Below are 18,159 nucleotides of genomic sequence, written 5' to 3'. Positions count from 1 at the left end.
TAGGGGGGCCTGATTTGTGCCCCCCTACATGCCACAATGCCCAATGACCATGCCCAGGGGACATAAGTCCCCTGGGCATGGCCATTGGGCAAGGGGGCATGACTCCTGTCTTTACTAAGACAGGAGTCATGTAAATGGCGTCTGGGTGTCGTTAAAAATGGCGCAAATCGGGTGGAGGCGATTTTTTGCGTCAACCTGACTTGCACCATTTTTAAGATGCCCTAGCGGCATTTTTCCCAACGCCGGCGCTGCCTGGTGTACGTGGTTTTTTTCCACGCACACCAGGCAGCGCCGGTCTGCTTGCGCCGGCTAACGCCATTCAATAAATACGGCGCCCGCATGGCGCTTCAGAATGGCGTTAGCCGGCGCAAAAATTTTTGACGCTAAACTGCGTTAGCGCAGTTTAGCGTCAAAAAGTATAAATACGGGCCCTATTGTCTACAATGATGATATGCCATTCCAAGAAACCCCAGTGATACCATGTGGTAACTACTACAGGCGTTTGTGTGTTATTCATGGGTCATGGTGATTAACTTTAGGGCCTAAGGAGTTGGAAAGAAAATGTTGCATGCATGTATTGAAATCATAGGGACATAAGGCTAAACTTTCAGTTGAGAACTGAGTGGAATTATAGCTTCCATTCTGGATTATTTATATTATATCGGAATCATAAATATATTTGCCAATTTTTAAACAGGTTCAAATTAACTTTTGGCATGGAAGGTTTTTTAAAGTCTTTCAAAGTAACAAATCCCAGACAGGTGGTCTGCTGGATGGATGGTTTAGGTACAATGGATGCTATAAATAAAGCTTTTTGCCTTGAATTTGCCAAAGTTGCATTCCTCAACTGCTTTTCTCATCAAATGTTTTTCTTTCCAATACTGGTATCCTTGGATAACCAAATTCTGACTAAATTAATTTGAATAAATTCGCCTGTTAGTGGTGATTAGGTTCTTCTGAAGTCATTGTGGACCTTGTGAAAAATAGGAAGCACAGGGATGTGACCTGTGCTCGCACTGGAAGTAAGGAAATGTCAAACAAATGTTGGTGACTATTGGGAGATCGAGCTTCACATTGTGTGTAATTGTATATTTTCCTTGGATAGCTAGCGCTATGTATGTAATAGTGTGCTAAGTGAATATAACAATACATTTATTTATAATTGACTGAATTCAAATAAGAATTTTCATTGTTCAAAGTGGCATATACCTGTAAAGCAGACAGTATTCGTTTAACAGTCTCCATATCCCAGTCATCCTAAATATAACCAGGAAAACAATATCATTCATTGAAAATTTCAGAACATATGGTAATTGCAATGTCTCAGCAGGTCCCATAATTTAATAAGGAACCTTTTATCAAGCTATTCCCTCTTGCATAGAATAAGCTGTGATGTTTGCAACATAGAGGTTTTTTCAAGCACCGTGTGATGACAGATGAGGTTGCTCTTCACGGACCACAGGTTGTGCAATTTTTCTTTTAGTCACATAGGCCCTCATTATGACTTTGGCGGTCTTTTCAGAAGATTGCCGAAGCCCTGGGCACCAGAAGACCGCCAGTGATGGCAGTCTTCTTACCACCATATTATGAGTACTGAAGGATTTCCACACATTTGGGTGGAAATTCTCCAGTAGTTGTGCTGGCAGTCGGAGGTGCAGGGGCGGTTCCACCACTGACCCACCTGACCAAAAGGACCCCACCAGCCGTATTACCACCTGTAATGTGGCCTGGTGGTGTCCTGATGGTGGGTTGTTGCTGGCAGTGGAAGCGCCTGTTCCTGTTCCCTGACGGTCGACCTAGCTGGATAAGGTTAGTCGATTGTCCGACAGGGGTGGGGGTTGGGAGGGTGGGGGTTGTTGTGTGTGTGTGTGTGAGTGGGTGTTGTCTGCGTGTGTGAATGGATGTTTGAATGGATGTTTGCATGCATGTGTGTATGGGTGTTTGAATGCATGTATGATTGTTGAAGTGAGTGCGTGTTGGAATGTTTGTGTGAATGCGCGTGAGTGAATGCGTGTATGGATGAGTGTAAGTGAATGCATGTATGTACGTGTTGGTGAATGAGTGTATGCCGGGTGCGTGTGGGTGTGTGTGTGCGTATATGCAGGGAAGGGGTGGGAGGGTGGGCTGAGTTGTGTGTGTGTGTATGCGTGGAGGTAGGTGCTGTTCTGGAAGGGGGTGTGGGGTGCTGGTATGGAAGGGGAATATTGGGATTGTAGGGGTGGTTGGGGGAGTCATCTGCTGGTAGCCTTTCTGCCAGGGTTTTCGTGGTGGTGATACGACCCTGGAAACCCTGGAGGAAAGCCGACTCGTCATACCTCTGGCAGTCTTCAGTGGACTGCTAGGTCAGAGATGCTGATCTCCGGCCTGGCTGTCCAACCACCCTGGCGGTATAAGGGAACCAGAAAACTATTTTTGTATTTAAAAACCACAGGATCCCACAAAATATAAGTCAAGGTGATCCCCTTCCTATCTGTGAAAGGATAAGTGCTGAGCCCGCCCGGTGGGACACTAGACGACCAGACTTGAACTTGAGGGTGAAGAATGCCACACAGTGTGGTGTGAATGAGAGTTTGAAACAAAAAAAAGGGATGCTACTTCATTTGGACTGAAAAAAAAAAAAAAATAAGAGGGCTGATGTACATCAGTGGTACCTCTTTCACTTCTCTGTATCCAACACATGCTCCATCAGGGTAGGCCTGAAACTGCACCTAGGTCCCTGCCAACCGCGAACATTAACTACTGCTTAACTATTAGCTTTTGACTTAAATATTTTAAACTTAGTGGACTTTTGTCATTTTGGTGTCATTTTGTTTATTAAATATTTCTCTTTGTTAAACCAAGGACTGTAACTTTAGTTGTGTTGTGTTGTTGACTTTTTAACTGTTTTGGTCATTCTAAATGCTTTACACATGATATCTAAGTTATATGTTTCTGCTGTGTGCCATTGCTACCAGGGGTCGTCCTCGGGTTTAAATTATTGAAACCTTTGACAGGATCTCACATGTTGATGGCTTTATTACTTGTGGTGGACAACCATCCTCCGCAACTAATAATTCACTTTCTTACAGTGGGGTTAGTTATACTTTTGTTTTATTATTCAGTTCTGACATTGATTTATTAGGGTTTGTGGCAGGCATGTGTGTGCCCTTTAACACACAGTCTTAGTGCCCTGCATCATAGGCTCCACCATATACCTTGAGCAAGTGGATCAGCTTCCCAGGCAAGAAGTAGGAAAGGGGTGGGGAGATGGGCAGGAAAAATCAAATGATTTCATAATTCAGCACAATTTGTTCTGAAAATAAACCATTAACTTAAAACGTTTCTAGGTGCCTGATGAAGTGTGTTAGAAATTATTTGAACCGATTTAGACCGTTGCCACTAGACAACTATTGTTCAACATGGTGACTCTTTCTGTCATCCAGCATACCCCTTTCCTAGGTCATCTAGGTGAAGAAATGTATAATAACTTAAAGAGCATTTAGTATAGTTAGTAACCTCCACAATTTATTGAGTTCCTGTATTTTCATTCTGTGGTTCATAAAAGGCAGTTATTCTAAAAGTCATTATTCCTACCCATAAGACTACTTGTACTGCATTCAAAGGGGAGCGTTCTACAGGCTTCACATTTAGGGACAGATTCATTACTATTTCACATAGCGCAGCAAGCCATCATGCTGCGTTGTATTACGTGAAATGGCAGGAATATGCTGTATTTAACATAATACGACACATTCCTGCCTTGTGTCATTCCTGCCTAATGCCAACGCAGGCAACCTTGGGCAGGCGCCCTGGTGCCATGGTGCAAGGGTGTCTGCGTTGCAGAAAGGATTGTTTTTGTGCAGGAAGGGGCATCTTCCTGCACAAAAACAATCCTCTGAGGCATTTTCCTCTTTCTTGTATGATGCAGAATGCAGCACACATAGAAAGAGGAAAAAACGAGGAGAAACAAAAATATTTCTCCTTGTTACGCCTCACTTTGGGAGGTGTAGCATTTTGATGAATTCCTGGGTCCACCAGTAATGGTAAATCTGGGAATGCGCCAAAATTCATGGGTGGATACCTGGGAACACCCACACCTCACCCAAGAAATGCCTCACTGGGGCAGCGTTACGCAACGCAGCGATTTGCAATGCTTTGATTACTCTAGCTGTATCTAGTCACTCAAGGCCACACAAGGTGGCCCTGCTTGGCTTGATAAATCTGACTTTATTGTTGTGTCACCCTTGCGCCCCCCTCGTGGCACCAGGGCAATGCATCACGTTAATAAATATGCCTCTCAGGGTGCAGTTCTTTCAGAATGCTGCAGCTGAAATGGTTTTCGGCTATTCAAGCAAGATATTTGTTACACCTGAACATTGACCTCAGCTACCCAGCCCTGCTTATTTCAGTCAGTATCTTTCAGAAATACTAATTAGTAGCTGAAATAAAGGAAGCAGTGTGGCAGAGGGCACTGGAGTACACTAAAACTGTAAACAAGAGCAGTGCCTTTGCTAAGTCTCATCTCATAATGCCATAGTTCTCACTATAAAAAGAGGAATCCGCCAGGCAGTGTTTTTTACAAAGCAAAGAAACTGGATATATTTATGTTGCAATATTAGGTCAGGCCCTAACTTTTGATTTTACTCAATTGTATGTTCTTTGCACTTACATTTAGCCAGCCTTCTTCATCTGTTGGTCTGTTATTGTGTCATTCACATTTCACATGTTTCTTCCATCCAATACAGCATGCAGATTGGGGCAATGGGTCCTCTCAGTTGTGAGTGATGGCATTCTGCCTTTTCCCAAGGAGCACATCCACACACAAAGTAGTTCTTTTAAGTGTCAGGGACTACTACAGCAATGTCCATATTTTGAGGCCCAAAAAAACATTCTTAGTTTGAGCCTATGACTGACTGATGAGGACTGTTGGAAATGCCCCATTCCTGCAGGGTCACTATGGATTGTGTGGAATTTGTTTTGAAGCCCCTTTTTGTTGGCTGTATATTTCTGTGCACTTTACCTTTGCTAACCAGTGGTGAAGTGCCTGTGCTCCCCGTTAAAGATAAGTAAAATGTTACATACATGATTGCACATTTAATTTGCTTGTACGCCCCCAGCATATGGTACCGTGTGTATCCAGGGCCCGCAAATTAAATACCAATAGTCTGCTACAACACTCATTGTGCCATCCACTTAAGTAGCACTATAAAATAGGCATCCAGGCCTGCCTTTGCAGCCTGGGTGTGCAGATTTACACTGCTATTTCGACCTGGCAAAATAAACCTTTTGTCAGGGCTAAACCTTCCTTTATACGTAAAAGTCACCTCAGAGGTAAGCCCTGAATGCACATATGGCAGAGTGCATGACATTTAAAATGTAGGACATGTATTTTTATTGATTTTCATGTCCTGACAGTGTGAAACCTACAAAGTCGTTTTTTAGTGTGGCTAGGAAAGCACTGGGTTATATTATAACAACGTGTAATGCTTGTAATGCTTAATTCCACTATGGGCAGCTATTAAGGTGATTCAAGGACTTAATTTAATAGTAATTTAAAATACAACTTAAAGGTCAAGTCAGATTTTATAATACTATTCTGGAAACTACACATTTAGAAAGTTGTCATTTTCCTGCCTAAAACAAAAAGGCTTTCCCACCACTGTCCAGCTGTCACCTGACCTCCCATGTGGTGATATGGGTATTGCTCCCTGACAGTGGATAAAGGACCCTGAAAGTGGAGAGGGGAACTCCACCTTTGACAAGATGGTCTGGGGAGGACTGCGCTTCAAGGTATGCCTACCTTGTCATTGGTAGATCAACCTCACACCTCGGGCTGCCTCTTTTTGTCTCTAGTCAGGCTGCCACCAAACCTACTGGGAGTAGAGTAACTGACTAGAACTGTTTTAGAGAGTGAATGAAGTGGGAAAAATGGTACCTCACTTGTGTGGGTAGGCCTGGTGCCTGCAACAAGAAATGGCCCAAACTGCAACATGAATACATCACATTTTTTCCAAATGGGAAGTTCTGCACTTCGAGCTATAGCTCAGCCAGCACCTAAGGAAACCTAGCAAGCAGCACATGTTTAAAAACTAGACAGCTATGGAAGTCCAGGGCGGTGTGCCTTGTGTGGATCCCACGAGGTTTTCTTACCCACAATGCACTGGAAACCTCAAACATTGCCTGAAATCACATGTTTACCATACATTTCTGTGAATGAAACTTGCAGAACCCAGAGGAATTCGAAAAAATTCCTACCACCCAGCGTTACCCCACTTGTGCCCATAACAATGCTGGCCCTCCTGTGTGGCAGGGCCTAGTGTCTGTGATAGGAACGGATCAAACCAAGTTCATTATGAGCCCAGGGAAACCTACCAAACCTACACATGTTTGAAAACTAGACAACCAGGAAAGTCCAAGGTGGTGTGTGTTGCGAGGATCACACAAGGTTTTCTTATCTACAATGCCCTGTAAACCTCAAATGTTGCCTGAAATCACACATTTTCCTTACATTTCTGTGATGGAAACGTCCGGAATCCACAGGAATTCTCAAAATTCCTACCACCCAGCATTACCCGACTTGTGGCGATACAAATGCTGGCCCACTTGTGTGGCAGGGCCTAGTGGCCATGGCAGGAACGGATCAAACCAAGGTCTATCTGAGCCCTTGGAAGGGCACTCCCATTGACCTTAGTACAACTTTCAAGGTCATGAAATTTTTTCAATACTTCACAATTAACTGCAGTAGTGTTTAAACAATTAAAGCATAAACCACGTATATGTGGAATTGTGATTGAAAAACAAATATAGCTTAGTGCAGACATACACTTTACACACTGTAAGGGAAAGATTATCCTTTATGGGTATGCTGACCAATGGAATGCACAAATGAGGTTCTTTCTGTTTTCACAAGATGAGTGTGTCATTGGTGTCCCTGTTCACATTTACCTCAGCTGTCTAGTACATTTTGGTCTTCCTTCTGTTTCATTAGTTTACTGGCTTTATTAAATTTTCTAGTAGTTTGTCACTTCCACTTGGCTAGCAAGTTATTTTGTTCTGCAGAGAAATCAATCTTGATATATCTTTTCATAGGATCTTCTACTGTTCTCTGACATCTCCCTAAATCACTAATCTGTGAGTTCTTACTACACTGTTGATCCTTTATTGGTATCAAAAGTCTTAGGAGTAAGGCTGTGTAAAGGATTTTGAGTCCTTTTATACGTGTAGCCCGCATTTCCATGATCCATTCTGGAAGAAAAGTCAGCAATCTCTAGGTGTCCAGTGGTCCAAGCTGTGGGCTACAAAATCCGCATTTGTGGTATTTTCCATAGCACAATAATGTGGATTCCTGTAGTGCTCTTGGATTGCAGCGTAGATTCAGAGTAAACCTAAATCATCTCTGAATTCCCTCAGGTTCCAGGGCTCCCGTTCTTTGGGCTTTACCTGTTCTCCCCTAGATCTTCTTGGGGTGGTTAGGTTATTCTACAAGCCATCTGCAGGCCCTCCTGCCTACTGTCTAGCCTACATGTTTCTTATTCATGTTTCACAAATCTACCTTATAGGTTTCTTGTCATCTCCTTTCCTGCCTGGGGGTCTCTTCTAAGCTTTTCTCCCTAGGGATCTCTTACTGAATTTGTTCCCAACCTTTGGGATTATTTCTGGAGTTCTTCAGGTGCTGTGGCTTGTATTGCTTGCACACCCAGAGTAGGTTGACTCCTCTTCTTTCTTCAGGCATGTGGTGCTCTTTACTGTAGTCCTAATTGTTCATCCAGTATAGGGCAGGATTAGCCTGATGTTTACTAGATGTTTCTATTTCCCTCTCTCGAGTGATCCCATAGTACCTTGACATTTGCAATGGGCTTTCCTAATGCCCTGTGATTTATTGTGGGAGTTGGTGCAGGAGAGACGTTCGAGAAAAATCACCATTAGAATGTGATGCCACACCTTACAATGAACACCACTTATTTTGGAGAACCAGAAGATATAGAATGTACAAATATAACATTACATTTTGTCATTTTGAGAAAAAAACAGTACCCAAGCATGTGTCTTTTTTTCTATCAACCAGGATTCTTATAGAGCACGTCTAATCACCCGTTTGGGTCTCAAGGCTCTGGAGGTTTGGGGGGTAGGTACTGCAGTTCAGTCACAGCGTTGGATTGCCGGTTCAGTCAAATAGCCAGGTCTTGAGGTCCTTCCTGAAGTGAGGCAGAGAGGGAGATTGCCAGAGATGAAGAGGACAAGAGTTCCAGGTCTTAGGAGTGAGGTAGGAGAAGGATCTTGCTCTGGCTGTGGTCTTGCAGATCCGTGGCATGGTGGCCAGAGCCAGGTGAGCAGAACAGAGTTGTCTGGTGGGCGTGTGGAGCTTGAAGGTGATTCTTTTGTTGATCAGGAGCCAGTGGAGGTCTCTCAGGTGCCTGAGATGTGGCTACTGTGAGAGATGTCCTGGATAAGTCTAATATTGGCGTTCTGGATTCTTTACAGCTTCTTCTAGAGCTTCTGGGAGGTGTGGGCATAGAGTGCATTGCCGTAGTCGAGCTTGCTGTTGACGAGCGCCTGGGTGACTGTTCTTCAGGATTTGATGGGGATCCACTGGAAGATGTTTCGAAGCAGACGGAGCATGTGAAAGCAGGAAGATGAAACAACCTTAACTTGGTGTTTCTTAGATGGCGTTGACTTGGTGTTTCATGGAGAGCGAGGAGTCGAGGATGATGCTGAGGTTACGTGTGCGGTTGGTCGTTGTGGGTGGGGCTCCGAGCGCTGTGGTCCACCACGAGTCGTCCCAGGCAGAGGGGATGGAGCCCCAAATCGGGACTTCTGTCTTGTTGGAGTTGAGCTTAAGGCAGCTGTCTTTCATCCAGACAACAACTGCCTTCATCCAATTGTGGAAGTTGTTCTTCACAACTGCAGGTTCATCAGTGAGGGAGAGGATCAGCTGAGTGTCGTTAGCGTAGGAGTCTGTGGATTCTGATGATGTCTGCTAGCAGGGCCATGTAGATGTTGAAGAGGGTGGGGATCAGGAAGGAGCCTTGGGGGATACCGCAGCTGATCTCCGTAGGTTTGGATGTGAACGGTGGGAGCCTGACTTTCTGGGTTCGGCCGGTGAAGAAGGAGAGGATCTATTCCAGTGTTTTGCTGCGGATGCCGGCGTCATGGAGTCTTGTGCAGAGGGTGTGGTGGGAGATGATGTTGAAGGCAGCTGAGAGGTTCAGGAGGAGGAAGGCTACGGTTTCACCTTGGTCGAGGAGATTGCGGATGTTGTCTGCTGCGGCGAGGAAACCAGTCTCAGTGCCATGGTTGCTTCTGATGCCAGATTGGGAGAAGTCCAGGATGTGGTTGGTCTTGATGGATTTGGGCGTTGATGGCTTTCTTGATGACTTTGGCCAGAAAGGGGAGCAGAGAGATGGGTCTGTAGTTCTTGAGGTCCGTCGGGTCCGCGGAGGGTTTCTTCAGCAGGGGGTTGATTTCCTCATGTTTCCAGTCTTTAGGGAAGGTAGCGGTCTCGATGGAGCAGTTGATGGTGCAGCAGAGCTTAGGGGCAATGGTGTTTCTAGGTCGGTTGAAGATGTGGTGGGGGCAGGGCCCCAAGGGGCTCTGGCGTGGCCAGTCTTCATGATCTGTAGGGTGTCGTCGGTGGTGAGGGTGGTCCAGTTGTCAGGGTCGGCTGGGATCCGGAACCTTTAGGTGCAGTGGTTGTGGGTGGGGCTGGTAGGTCCTGTGTTGGGAAACTGTTATAGATCTCTGAGATTTTGTGTTGGAAGAAGCTGGCAAGGTTGTCGCAGAGGGCTTGGGATGGGGGATGTCCGTGGTGTCAGTGAAAGGTTTGGTGAATTGGTGAACAGAGGAGTTCTTTGCTGATGGTTGCGTTGGTGTTGATTCTTTCTTGTATGGTGGTTTTCTTCATGGCTCTGATGAGGCTGTGGTGTAATGTGATGGCGGTTTTGATGGCTGTGTTGTCTGCCGGGGTCTTGCTGCACCTCTATCTTCTCTTGAGTTGTCAATGTGTGCGTCTGAACTCTTGGAGGGTGGGGGAGAACCAGCTTACTTTCTCAGTGGTCTGTTTGCCGGAGGGTTTCCTGAGGGGGGGTCAGAGTGCTAGCACAGTTGGAGATCCATTGGTGGAGGTGGCTTGCAGATGTGGTGGCATTCGCGGAGGTTGGTGGTGGTGTCCTGTGGAGGGCAGTGGTGAGTTGGTCTTCAGAGACCTTGTTCCAGCTTCTGCGCGGATGGCAGAGGGATTGGGGATGATGAGTGGGTTTGGTGAAGGAGAAGTAGACACAGTGGTGGTTGGTATATAGGAGTTCGGAGGTGTGGCTGACGGAGATGTTGCTGCTTGCGGAGAAGATGAGGTCAAGCATGTGTCCTGCTGAGTGCATTGGGGAAGTGACCAGTTGTTTGAGTCTGATGCTGGCGGGATTCTCCAGTTGGGATGAGGTGTTGGGGCCGCTGAGGATGTCCAAGTGGAAATCGAGGTCACCAAGGAGGCTGTAGTCTGTAGAGGCGACGGTGTGGTGTGCAATGAAGTTGTGCTATGGATTTGCTGAGGGGGGGGGGAGCAGGGTCCAAGGTGTTTGACGAGGGTGCAGCGTAGGGTAGTGTTCAAGTTTGTCTGGATCTGGATTTTTGATTAACATCAAACTTTTGATGCCATTTGTGATTTTTGGATTTCTGTTGTTTGGCAAGAAAGTAATTGTATTTTTGGCTGCCGTCTTTAAGAATTGCTAAGGTTTCTGACAGTCAAAAATATAAATACAATGTTTAAGGAGAGACCACTTTCAATAGCTAAAATTGTCTTTTATTGCGATGAGTCCCCTCCTGCCTCACCTATTCTTCAGCTCAGTGCTGCAACAATGCATACAGGGGAAATTAGTCCAATTTATCACTTGGTAACTAGACAAATAAAGCAAGTCACTAAGAAATTGTGTAGAGGTTGCATTTGGCTGTAACATCCAATTCTTAGTGAAATATTTTCTGTTATATATTACAAGAAAACTTTTTTCAAGATCTAACTGTAGCTCTTTGACTACACTGCTTAGGAAAATAATGATCTTATTGCTGTTTCTCTTACTGTAAATAGAAATTCCCACTGTCTTCATTTCCTAGTCCTCTCTCTACCAATGATTACTGAGTGTCTGATCCAGTTGGGACCATGGGTTGCCTAACATACCTTATTTATTTGATGACTTTTGGGCCAGATGTACGAAAATTGAGTTTGTAAAAAGATGTTACAAATTATGCTCCAACATTTTGTGAATTCAGTGAGATTTAGCTAACCATTCCATGTACTAATATGTTGATTTGCAAAATCATCATTCAGAGTGGGTCGAAATTCGACCTACCTCAACAATATTCATGACGTAGGTCCCACATTATTGCTCACTCTGATTAAATGCCATTGTAAGGATGGTGACAAGCTGGGGTCGTTCATTAAAAAATCTGGCATTTCTACCGTAACTATGCTGATGGCACCCAGTTGTATTTGAAAGTATCTACGATGAATGATATCTCCCTTCGGGTGATGACCTTCAGAAAAATACAATCATGAATGTCCTCTCATCATCTCCAGCTGAGCTCTAACAAAACGGAGTTCTTACTGATCTCAGCATCCACTTTCTCGTTCTCATTCCTGTGCATCAATGGCTGGATTCTATCAACATCCAGATTGTTTATTGATTATCACTGCAAATTCAGATGGCTAGAAATGCAAGCCATCAGCTATGATTTATCATAGAGTGCAAGAATAAGACCTGAAGAAATAACTCAAGCACTGGTCTTACCTGGATTAGCCTGTGGGAATACTGTTCGCTCTGGCATCACTCATTTTCCTCTTGCAGCTTCCAAAACATGCCTTCATTTAGCTGCCGGACTAATCCTTGGTGCTGGCACTCGATCACATTCCCCCAGACCTGCACTCTCTAAGCTGTTTTCCCTTTAAAGGTAGATCCACCTACAAATTGACATGTGTAGTTGATAAACATATACATTCTGACAACTGTCACTGCCTGGCTAAGTAACTGAAGATATCTTGGGGCATTCATTATCTCTAAAACTGACAAAACAAAAAATACTCCTCCAACCAACCTTCCTCTGGATACATGCCTTAGAACCGGAACTCTCTCCCTCCTGCCATTCATACAAACTCCTACCTGCCTTCGTGAAGGAAATAAAACCCTTTTTTATGCCTAGCTTCCTCTTTTGCACACTACCCACTAGCATAATGTCAATTGTTCTTCATCTATCTGCTTCTCACATTCTGGGATTGGTTGTTTACTCCAATACACCTGATTTTTGTTATTGTGATAAGCACTGCTCGAACTCCTTTTTCCTCTGAAAGTATTCCTATCATTACTCAACTTGTTACTTTACTGACCACTATTACTACATGTATTTGCCATTTTACTTCTGTGGTCATTTGCGTTGTTTTTCTCTGCCCCCTTGACTACTCTTGATCCAGATATTATCTTTGGTTTTTGGCCCTGTCAACGATTTTGCCATGCTAACATTTTCTATTAAATGTGGTCGGATGCTCTTAGGCCTAGTACACACTATCCAAAATTAAATGAAATAAACTACTCATGCCTGAAGTGTTTCAAACCTAAACCAGATGGAGTAATAAGTAGTGTAGTTCAGCAACAAATAAGAGATATACATTTGATTATGTACACTTTAATCCGTATGAATAATATAGGGTAATGTGATCTCATGATCTAATTTTGAGTAGTTGTACACATTATGTAGATACATTTTTTGAGTTGTTAAAACATGTATCTTTAATATATTTGCAAAATGTGTTAATGTTATGACATTTTCAACTACATTTGTGAGATGAGATGGATACATGTGTGCCATCTGAGGACTTGGCCTTTACGTGGTGGGAGTGCCATGTTGTTAGACCTGTCAGCCTTTGGGTGGTCATCCCCAAAACATTTTGCCTGCTTTGCCTCACTTTTGCTGATCTGTTAGTGTTGGCCTTAGAACTCTGGGCACTTTACCACTGTTAACCAGGGCTAATGTGCACATGCTCACTCCCATAAAACATGATAACATTGGTGTATCTACAATTGGTCTACTTAATTGATTTATAAGTCTCTTGTAAAGTGCACTATAGGTGCCCAGGGCCTGTATATGAAATGCTATTAGTGGGTGGGCTGGCAGCATTGATTGTGCCACCCACTTAAGTAGCCTTTTAAATATCTCAGGCCTGTCCCTGCAGAGCTGTGTGTGCAGTTTGACTGCCATGTAGACTTGGCATTTAAAACCCCTCCCATTTTATTACATATGTCACTCCCTAAGGAAGGCCCTAGGTACACCACAGGGCAGTGGGGTATGTAATTAAAAGGCAGGACATATACCTTTAAGTATCACATGTCCTTGTAGTGAAAAACTCCCAAATTTGTTTTTCATTATTGTGAGGCCTACCCCTCTCATAGTTTAACCTGGGGGATTCCTTACTTCATTTAATACAGTGTAATTCCGGAAAGAAAATGAGTAAACCTATCATGTTTAGTACCAATGGAATGTAATGATAAATCCTCTTTAATGGTAAAGTCGGATTTACTATTACAATTTTGAAAATGCCATTTTTAGAAAGTTGGCATTTTCTTGCTCTTAGACCAGTGTGCCTGCAGCCTGTCCCCATTACACTTCTGGACTGGGGTAACAGCTGTTTTCCTGCATTCCCTCTAGACACCCTCGCACAAAAGAAAGGTAGGTGTGACTGAGTGGCCATCTGCATGTTGATAGGTCATCCTGGTGAGAATGGAAGGGAGGAGCTGACACACCTGAATAGGCAATGTCCTGCCCCCACCCAAAGGACTGCTTAACTCCCTGTAGTAGGTCTGTAGCTAAGGCAGGGAAGGAGGACCTCTGAGTACTTCAAGGACCCCTCTTTGAAGTCACCCCACTATAAGGCCACCACTGGGTATAAGAACTGTACCTCTGACCCTACCACATCTGTACACTTATGGACCTGTGAAGAACTCTGCCAGGAAAAAGGACTGCTGTGCTGCTACAGTGCTGCCACTCTTGACTGTTGATCTGGAAAAACTGATTTTCTGCTGTGCTGCCCTGCTGCCCTCTGCTCTGCTGAGGAAGGACTGACCCCACTCACTTGAGCCTAGCGTGACTCCCAGAGCTTGCTGGCTTGCCTCCTTTTCTTCTGAAGTCTCAGGGACACAAAAGACTTTGACTCATCGTCACCTACAGTACCTGGACTTTGCTTGTTGCAAGTCTTCTCCTGCCAAGTGGCACCCATCCAGTCATGGGCATTTGGAACTGGGTATAAGTTCTGCAACTGCCAAAATCCACACATCGCTGCTGTTGCGGCGGTTGGAACCAACGCATCTCCTTCAATGCCGATGCATCGCTAATTGAGGAATTGACATTGCTGGCTGCGCAGCTCCAGAACAATGCATTGCATTCATCACAAAGGGTTCGCCGGTGATGCAACTCTGACTCTGCAGATGGGAACCAACGCATTACCTTCATCTGAAGAGATCAATACCAACACATCGTCTTCTCTGCTCCCCGAATTGGGTCTTTGCGGTCAATGCATCCTCCATGCAAATGTACTTTTTCAGCAGGACAACATTGGTCCCTGCATCTGACCCACGCTCCATTGCGGTTGGCCTGAACTTTCCGACTTGACACAGTCAATCGAGACCAAATAGCCTGGTCAGCGATTTATCTTTCTAAGGACTATATTTGCAGACATTCTTTAAAAATTCATATCTTGACCTCTACTTTGGTCTTGTTTTGTTTATTAAATAAAGCTCTATGTTTCTAACCAGGTGTGGTATATTTTTGTGTGCACATTGCCTGCTAAGTTAAGCTTGCCTGCTCTGTGCCAGGCTACCAGAGGGTGTGCACGGGTTACTTTAAGGTGTGTAACTGACTTACCCTGACTAGGAGTTTGGTTCCTACTTGGACAGGGTGCATACCTCTGCCAACTAGAGACCCAGTTTCTAACACAAGCTTAGAAAATTAATTTGTTTTCCTTCAAAACATACAACTAATGAATTTCTAAACATAAGCCACAAAGTGTTTAAGCCACTCATTAATGTTTCAGGAAGTCACAGGCTACAATGAATAGTTCTATTAAATGAGGCTAACATTGTTTATATGAATTCCTCTGCAGGACCTGCAATACCTGTTGGAGTAGATGTGCAGGTTGAAAGCTTGGACACAATTTCTGAAGTTGATATGGTAGGTACTCTTCATTAACAGACATTTAAGTTATTTGGATGAGTTACTGGCAGTCTTTGTTTCCTATTCTTTGTTTTGGTGCAGACATGCTGGCTATTTTTTTGCTAGTGTTAGATTTAACCATCAACAAGTTGTGCAGTCTCAAACTTTGACACACGTACATTTTTTTCCTCTTCTGACAAACCCAAAGCTTTGTTCTTTGTTTCGCTTGTGTAGATGCTTACAATGGTGGTCGCATTCATTCCCAACCCTCCGTGCCAAACACGTCGCATCATGATTGTTCCGATAGAGAGCGCCTTTATCCTGTCTGTAGCATGAAGTGAATCAAGAGGTGAAACAAGAGTAATAGTTGTGTAGCATAGTTAAAGATAGTAGAATATTGTATCACAAACTACATTAAGCGTTAGATAAATGAGCCCAACACAGGCGTATCATGGTCTCCATGGAAATTCCACACCAGCCAGAGATAAATACAATGAGGCAGGGTCCTGAGCAAAAGTACAATGGGAAGAGAAGCAGCAGCCAGTCTTTGTAAGCAGCACTGGACAACTGTAGGGGTACTTTGGAAAAATGAAGACATACTGAGTACTACAATTGTCTTGAGGGTTGAATATTTAAACATTTTTATGTTCTTCCTAACCTTGGAGCTATTCTGTGTCATAACTAACTTTTCTTTGAAAAAATGCTGAAATTAAAACTAAAAAGGTTTCAGACCAACATAGACATTCTAATTCAGTTAACTTGTTAATTGTCTACACCACCTTCATTATTACCTCTTTCCTGGGAAATATGTATCCATAGGAATATAAAGTGAAAGGTTTAGCAGATACCTGATTATTAAGCTGATGTAGCCGCAATAGAACGGATGCTGGATGCAGAAATTTGGTTCTGTAGTTTTCACTAAACCATGGAGTTGCGACTACAAAGTTATATCTTATGTACCGTTGCAACACATTTACTCAGAGAAAAAGCAAAAACCCTCCTGCCACTTGAATTCAAAATACAAACCCAAAGGTGCTACAGGTCACTAGGAAAACTCCCCTGCCACTGAACTTCACATGTGCACACTCTAGCACTGTTACTGAGAAGAGACTGGAAAGTGTTTCTTTTATGTTCCCAATACCATTAATACATGTGCTGCCTCCTCCTGAAGACTGACTAGACCACAATTTCAAAATAAATTTAATGATAGTGCTTAAACATGTGCACTAATCCCTGCCACAGCTCATTTTGATGCTGACCTTATTACGTGAACTGAAGTCCATTTCTAAATTGAGGCATCTACACCATTCTCTTGCTGGGTTTAAGGAATTTGTCTTTTTCACCCTTTTGAGGAAGGGTCACAATTTAAAAGTTATAGTTGCATAAGGCCACACCATACAGTTTAGTCTCTGACACATTGGAGGTGAAAACAAGATGATTGATACTTTGTGTGCTGAATGGACCAGACCGAGCACAAGATGAATTATTAGATTTGATTATGGGTATGAGTTCTGTGTGTGATGTAGCAATGAAGTGTGAGAGAATAGAAGAGTGAGGGTGGGAGTGAAGAGGTGAAGGAGGCTAAAGTCTGAACTGCAAGCGTATACATAGTTTCTCTTAGGGTTATGATCTTTGAAGGGTATATGATTTCTTGATAACCACAGCTATGCGAAGTGCGAGCATGGTGGCGAGAGGGATTGTGAGAGGATGAGATTGAGGTGATTAGATTTTGGAAGCATGCAGGCTTAGCATTGTCAAGGGCCGAGGTAAGTATGCTAAGTGCTTATTTATGGTTCTAACTGTGTACTGGCCTTATTCTTACACCATGTGCAGACATGCCCTTGCATTTTGTTTTTCATGACACAAATGTTATGTCAAACCCATGGTTGCGGACGTGAAGCCGCAGACCATAAAAAGCATAATTTGGATGCAGTGAGGCCCTCACACCCCTGGGTCCCAGTGGCACCCCTCCTCCTGTATTATTTATAGCTACACCCCTGAGCTAAGTAATATGTGGATACCCTTCCTACACAGACGAGAGTCTGCACTGATAGGTCAAGCATTGTCTTCTAACTCTGATGATCCATGTATGTTTTTAAGCCACTAACCTTTGTTCCCTTGCCCCCAGGACTTCACGATGACGCTGTATTTGAGGCATTATTGGAAGGACGAGCGACTTTCATTTCCCAGCACCACCAACAAGAGCATGACCTTCGATGGTAGGCTTGTGAAGAAAATCTGGGTGCCTGATGTCTTCTTCGTGCACTCCAAGAGATCTTTCATTCACGACACCACGACGGACAATATCATGCTGCGCTTGTACCCGGACGGGCAAGTCTTGTACAGCATGAGGTAAGAGATGCCACCCGAGGGCAAGGGTAGAGCTTCTCGTGTGCCTCGTGGCCCACTGGAGGTACTCTCAGAAATATTAAGGGGGTTGAGTATGTGTAACGAGAATTTAAACAGAAAAACTACACACATGGAGAGGCAACCTCTTTTTTCTCTTCCTTCATAGACCAGGATCTGCGGAATTCATGTTTTAGGGATTCTTAATATAAGTCTGACATTTCTTCAGGTGTAGCGATACATCTATAGTTTAGGGAGATTTCTGTTTTTTATATAATTAAAAAGAAATACACGATTTTTCATGCTTTCCATGTGTGTGGATTGTCTATAGTTTGCAAATCCAACTGAGGAAGGTAATGGTTACTGAGGAATGCATTTTTTTATTTTTTTTCTTCAGTTGGAGAATGAATTTTCATGTGTGCAGACTTCCCTCAAGAAAAAAACGGGACGTTTCATGTATTTCCCCAACCGCCAACACCATACACGCTTGGTTAATTTAAGGCTTGTAAATAGCGACTCAATCACAACATTATGTGTGCCCACACCATTTTATTGGCTACTTCCTGGTGCTCTCCTGGGAGCACCCACTCCCTCGCCCTTAGATTTCATTTACAATTGTGCTCAGAGACATCTGTACATTCTCATTTTCTT

At 43.7% G+C, this 18,159-nt stretch overlaps 1 protein-coding gene across 1 annotated transcript in view; it reads left to right on the top strand.

Annotated features, from left to right (window-relative positions):
• Nucleotides 1–18,159, top strand: part of GABRR2 (gamma-aminobutyric acid type A receptor subunit rho2) — a 504,265-nt gene that overhangs the window by 261,174 nt on the left and 224,932 nt on the right. The window contains exons 3-4 of the mRNA XM_069235487.1: nucleotides 15,113–15,180; nucleotides 17,291–17,514. Coding sequence (XP_069091588.1) covers nucleotides 15,113–15,180; nucleotides 17,291–17,514 — 292 coding nt within the window. The remainder of the gene's footprint in view (nucleotides 1–15,112; nucleotides 15,181–17,290; nucleotides 17,515–18,159) is intronic.

This window comes from Pleurodeles waltl, chromosome 5 (genome assembly GCF_031143425.1).
Source record: "Pleurodeles waltl isolate 20211129_DDA chromosome 5, aPleWal1.hap1.20221129, whole genome shotgun sequence".
NCBI lineage: Eukaryota > Metazoa > Chordata > Amphibia > Caudata > Salamandridae > Pleurodeles > Pleurodeles waltl.
The sequence above is the reverse complement of the archived record's forward strand: the minus strand, read 5'-3'. Positions and strand labels throughout refer to the sequence as shown.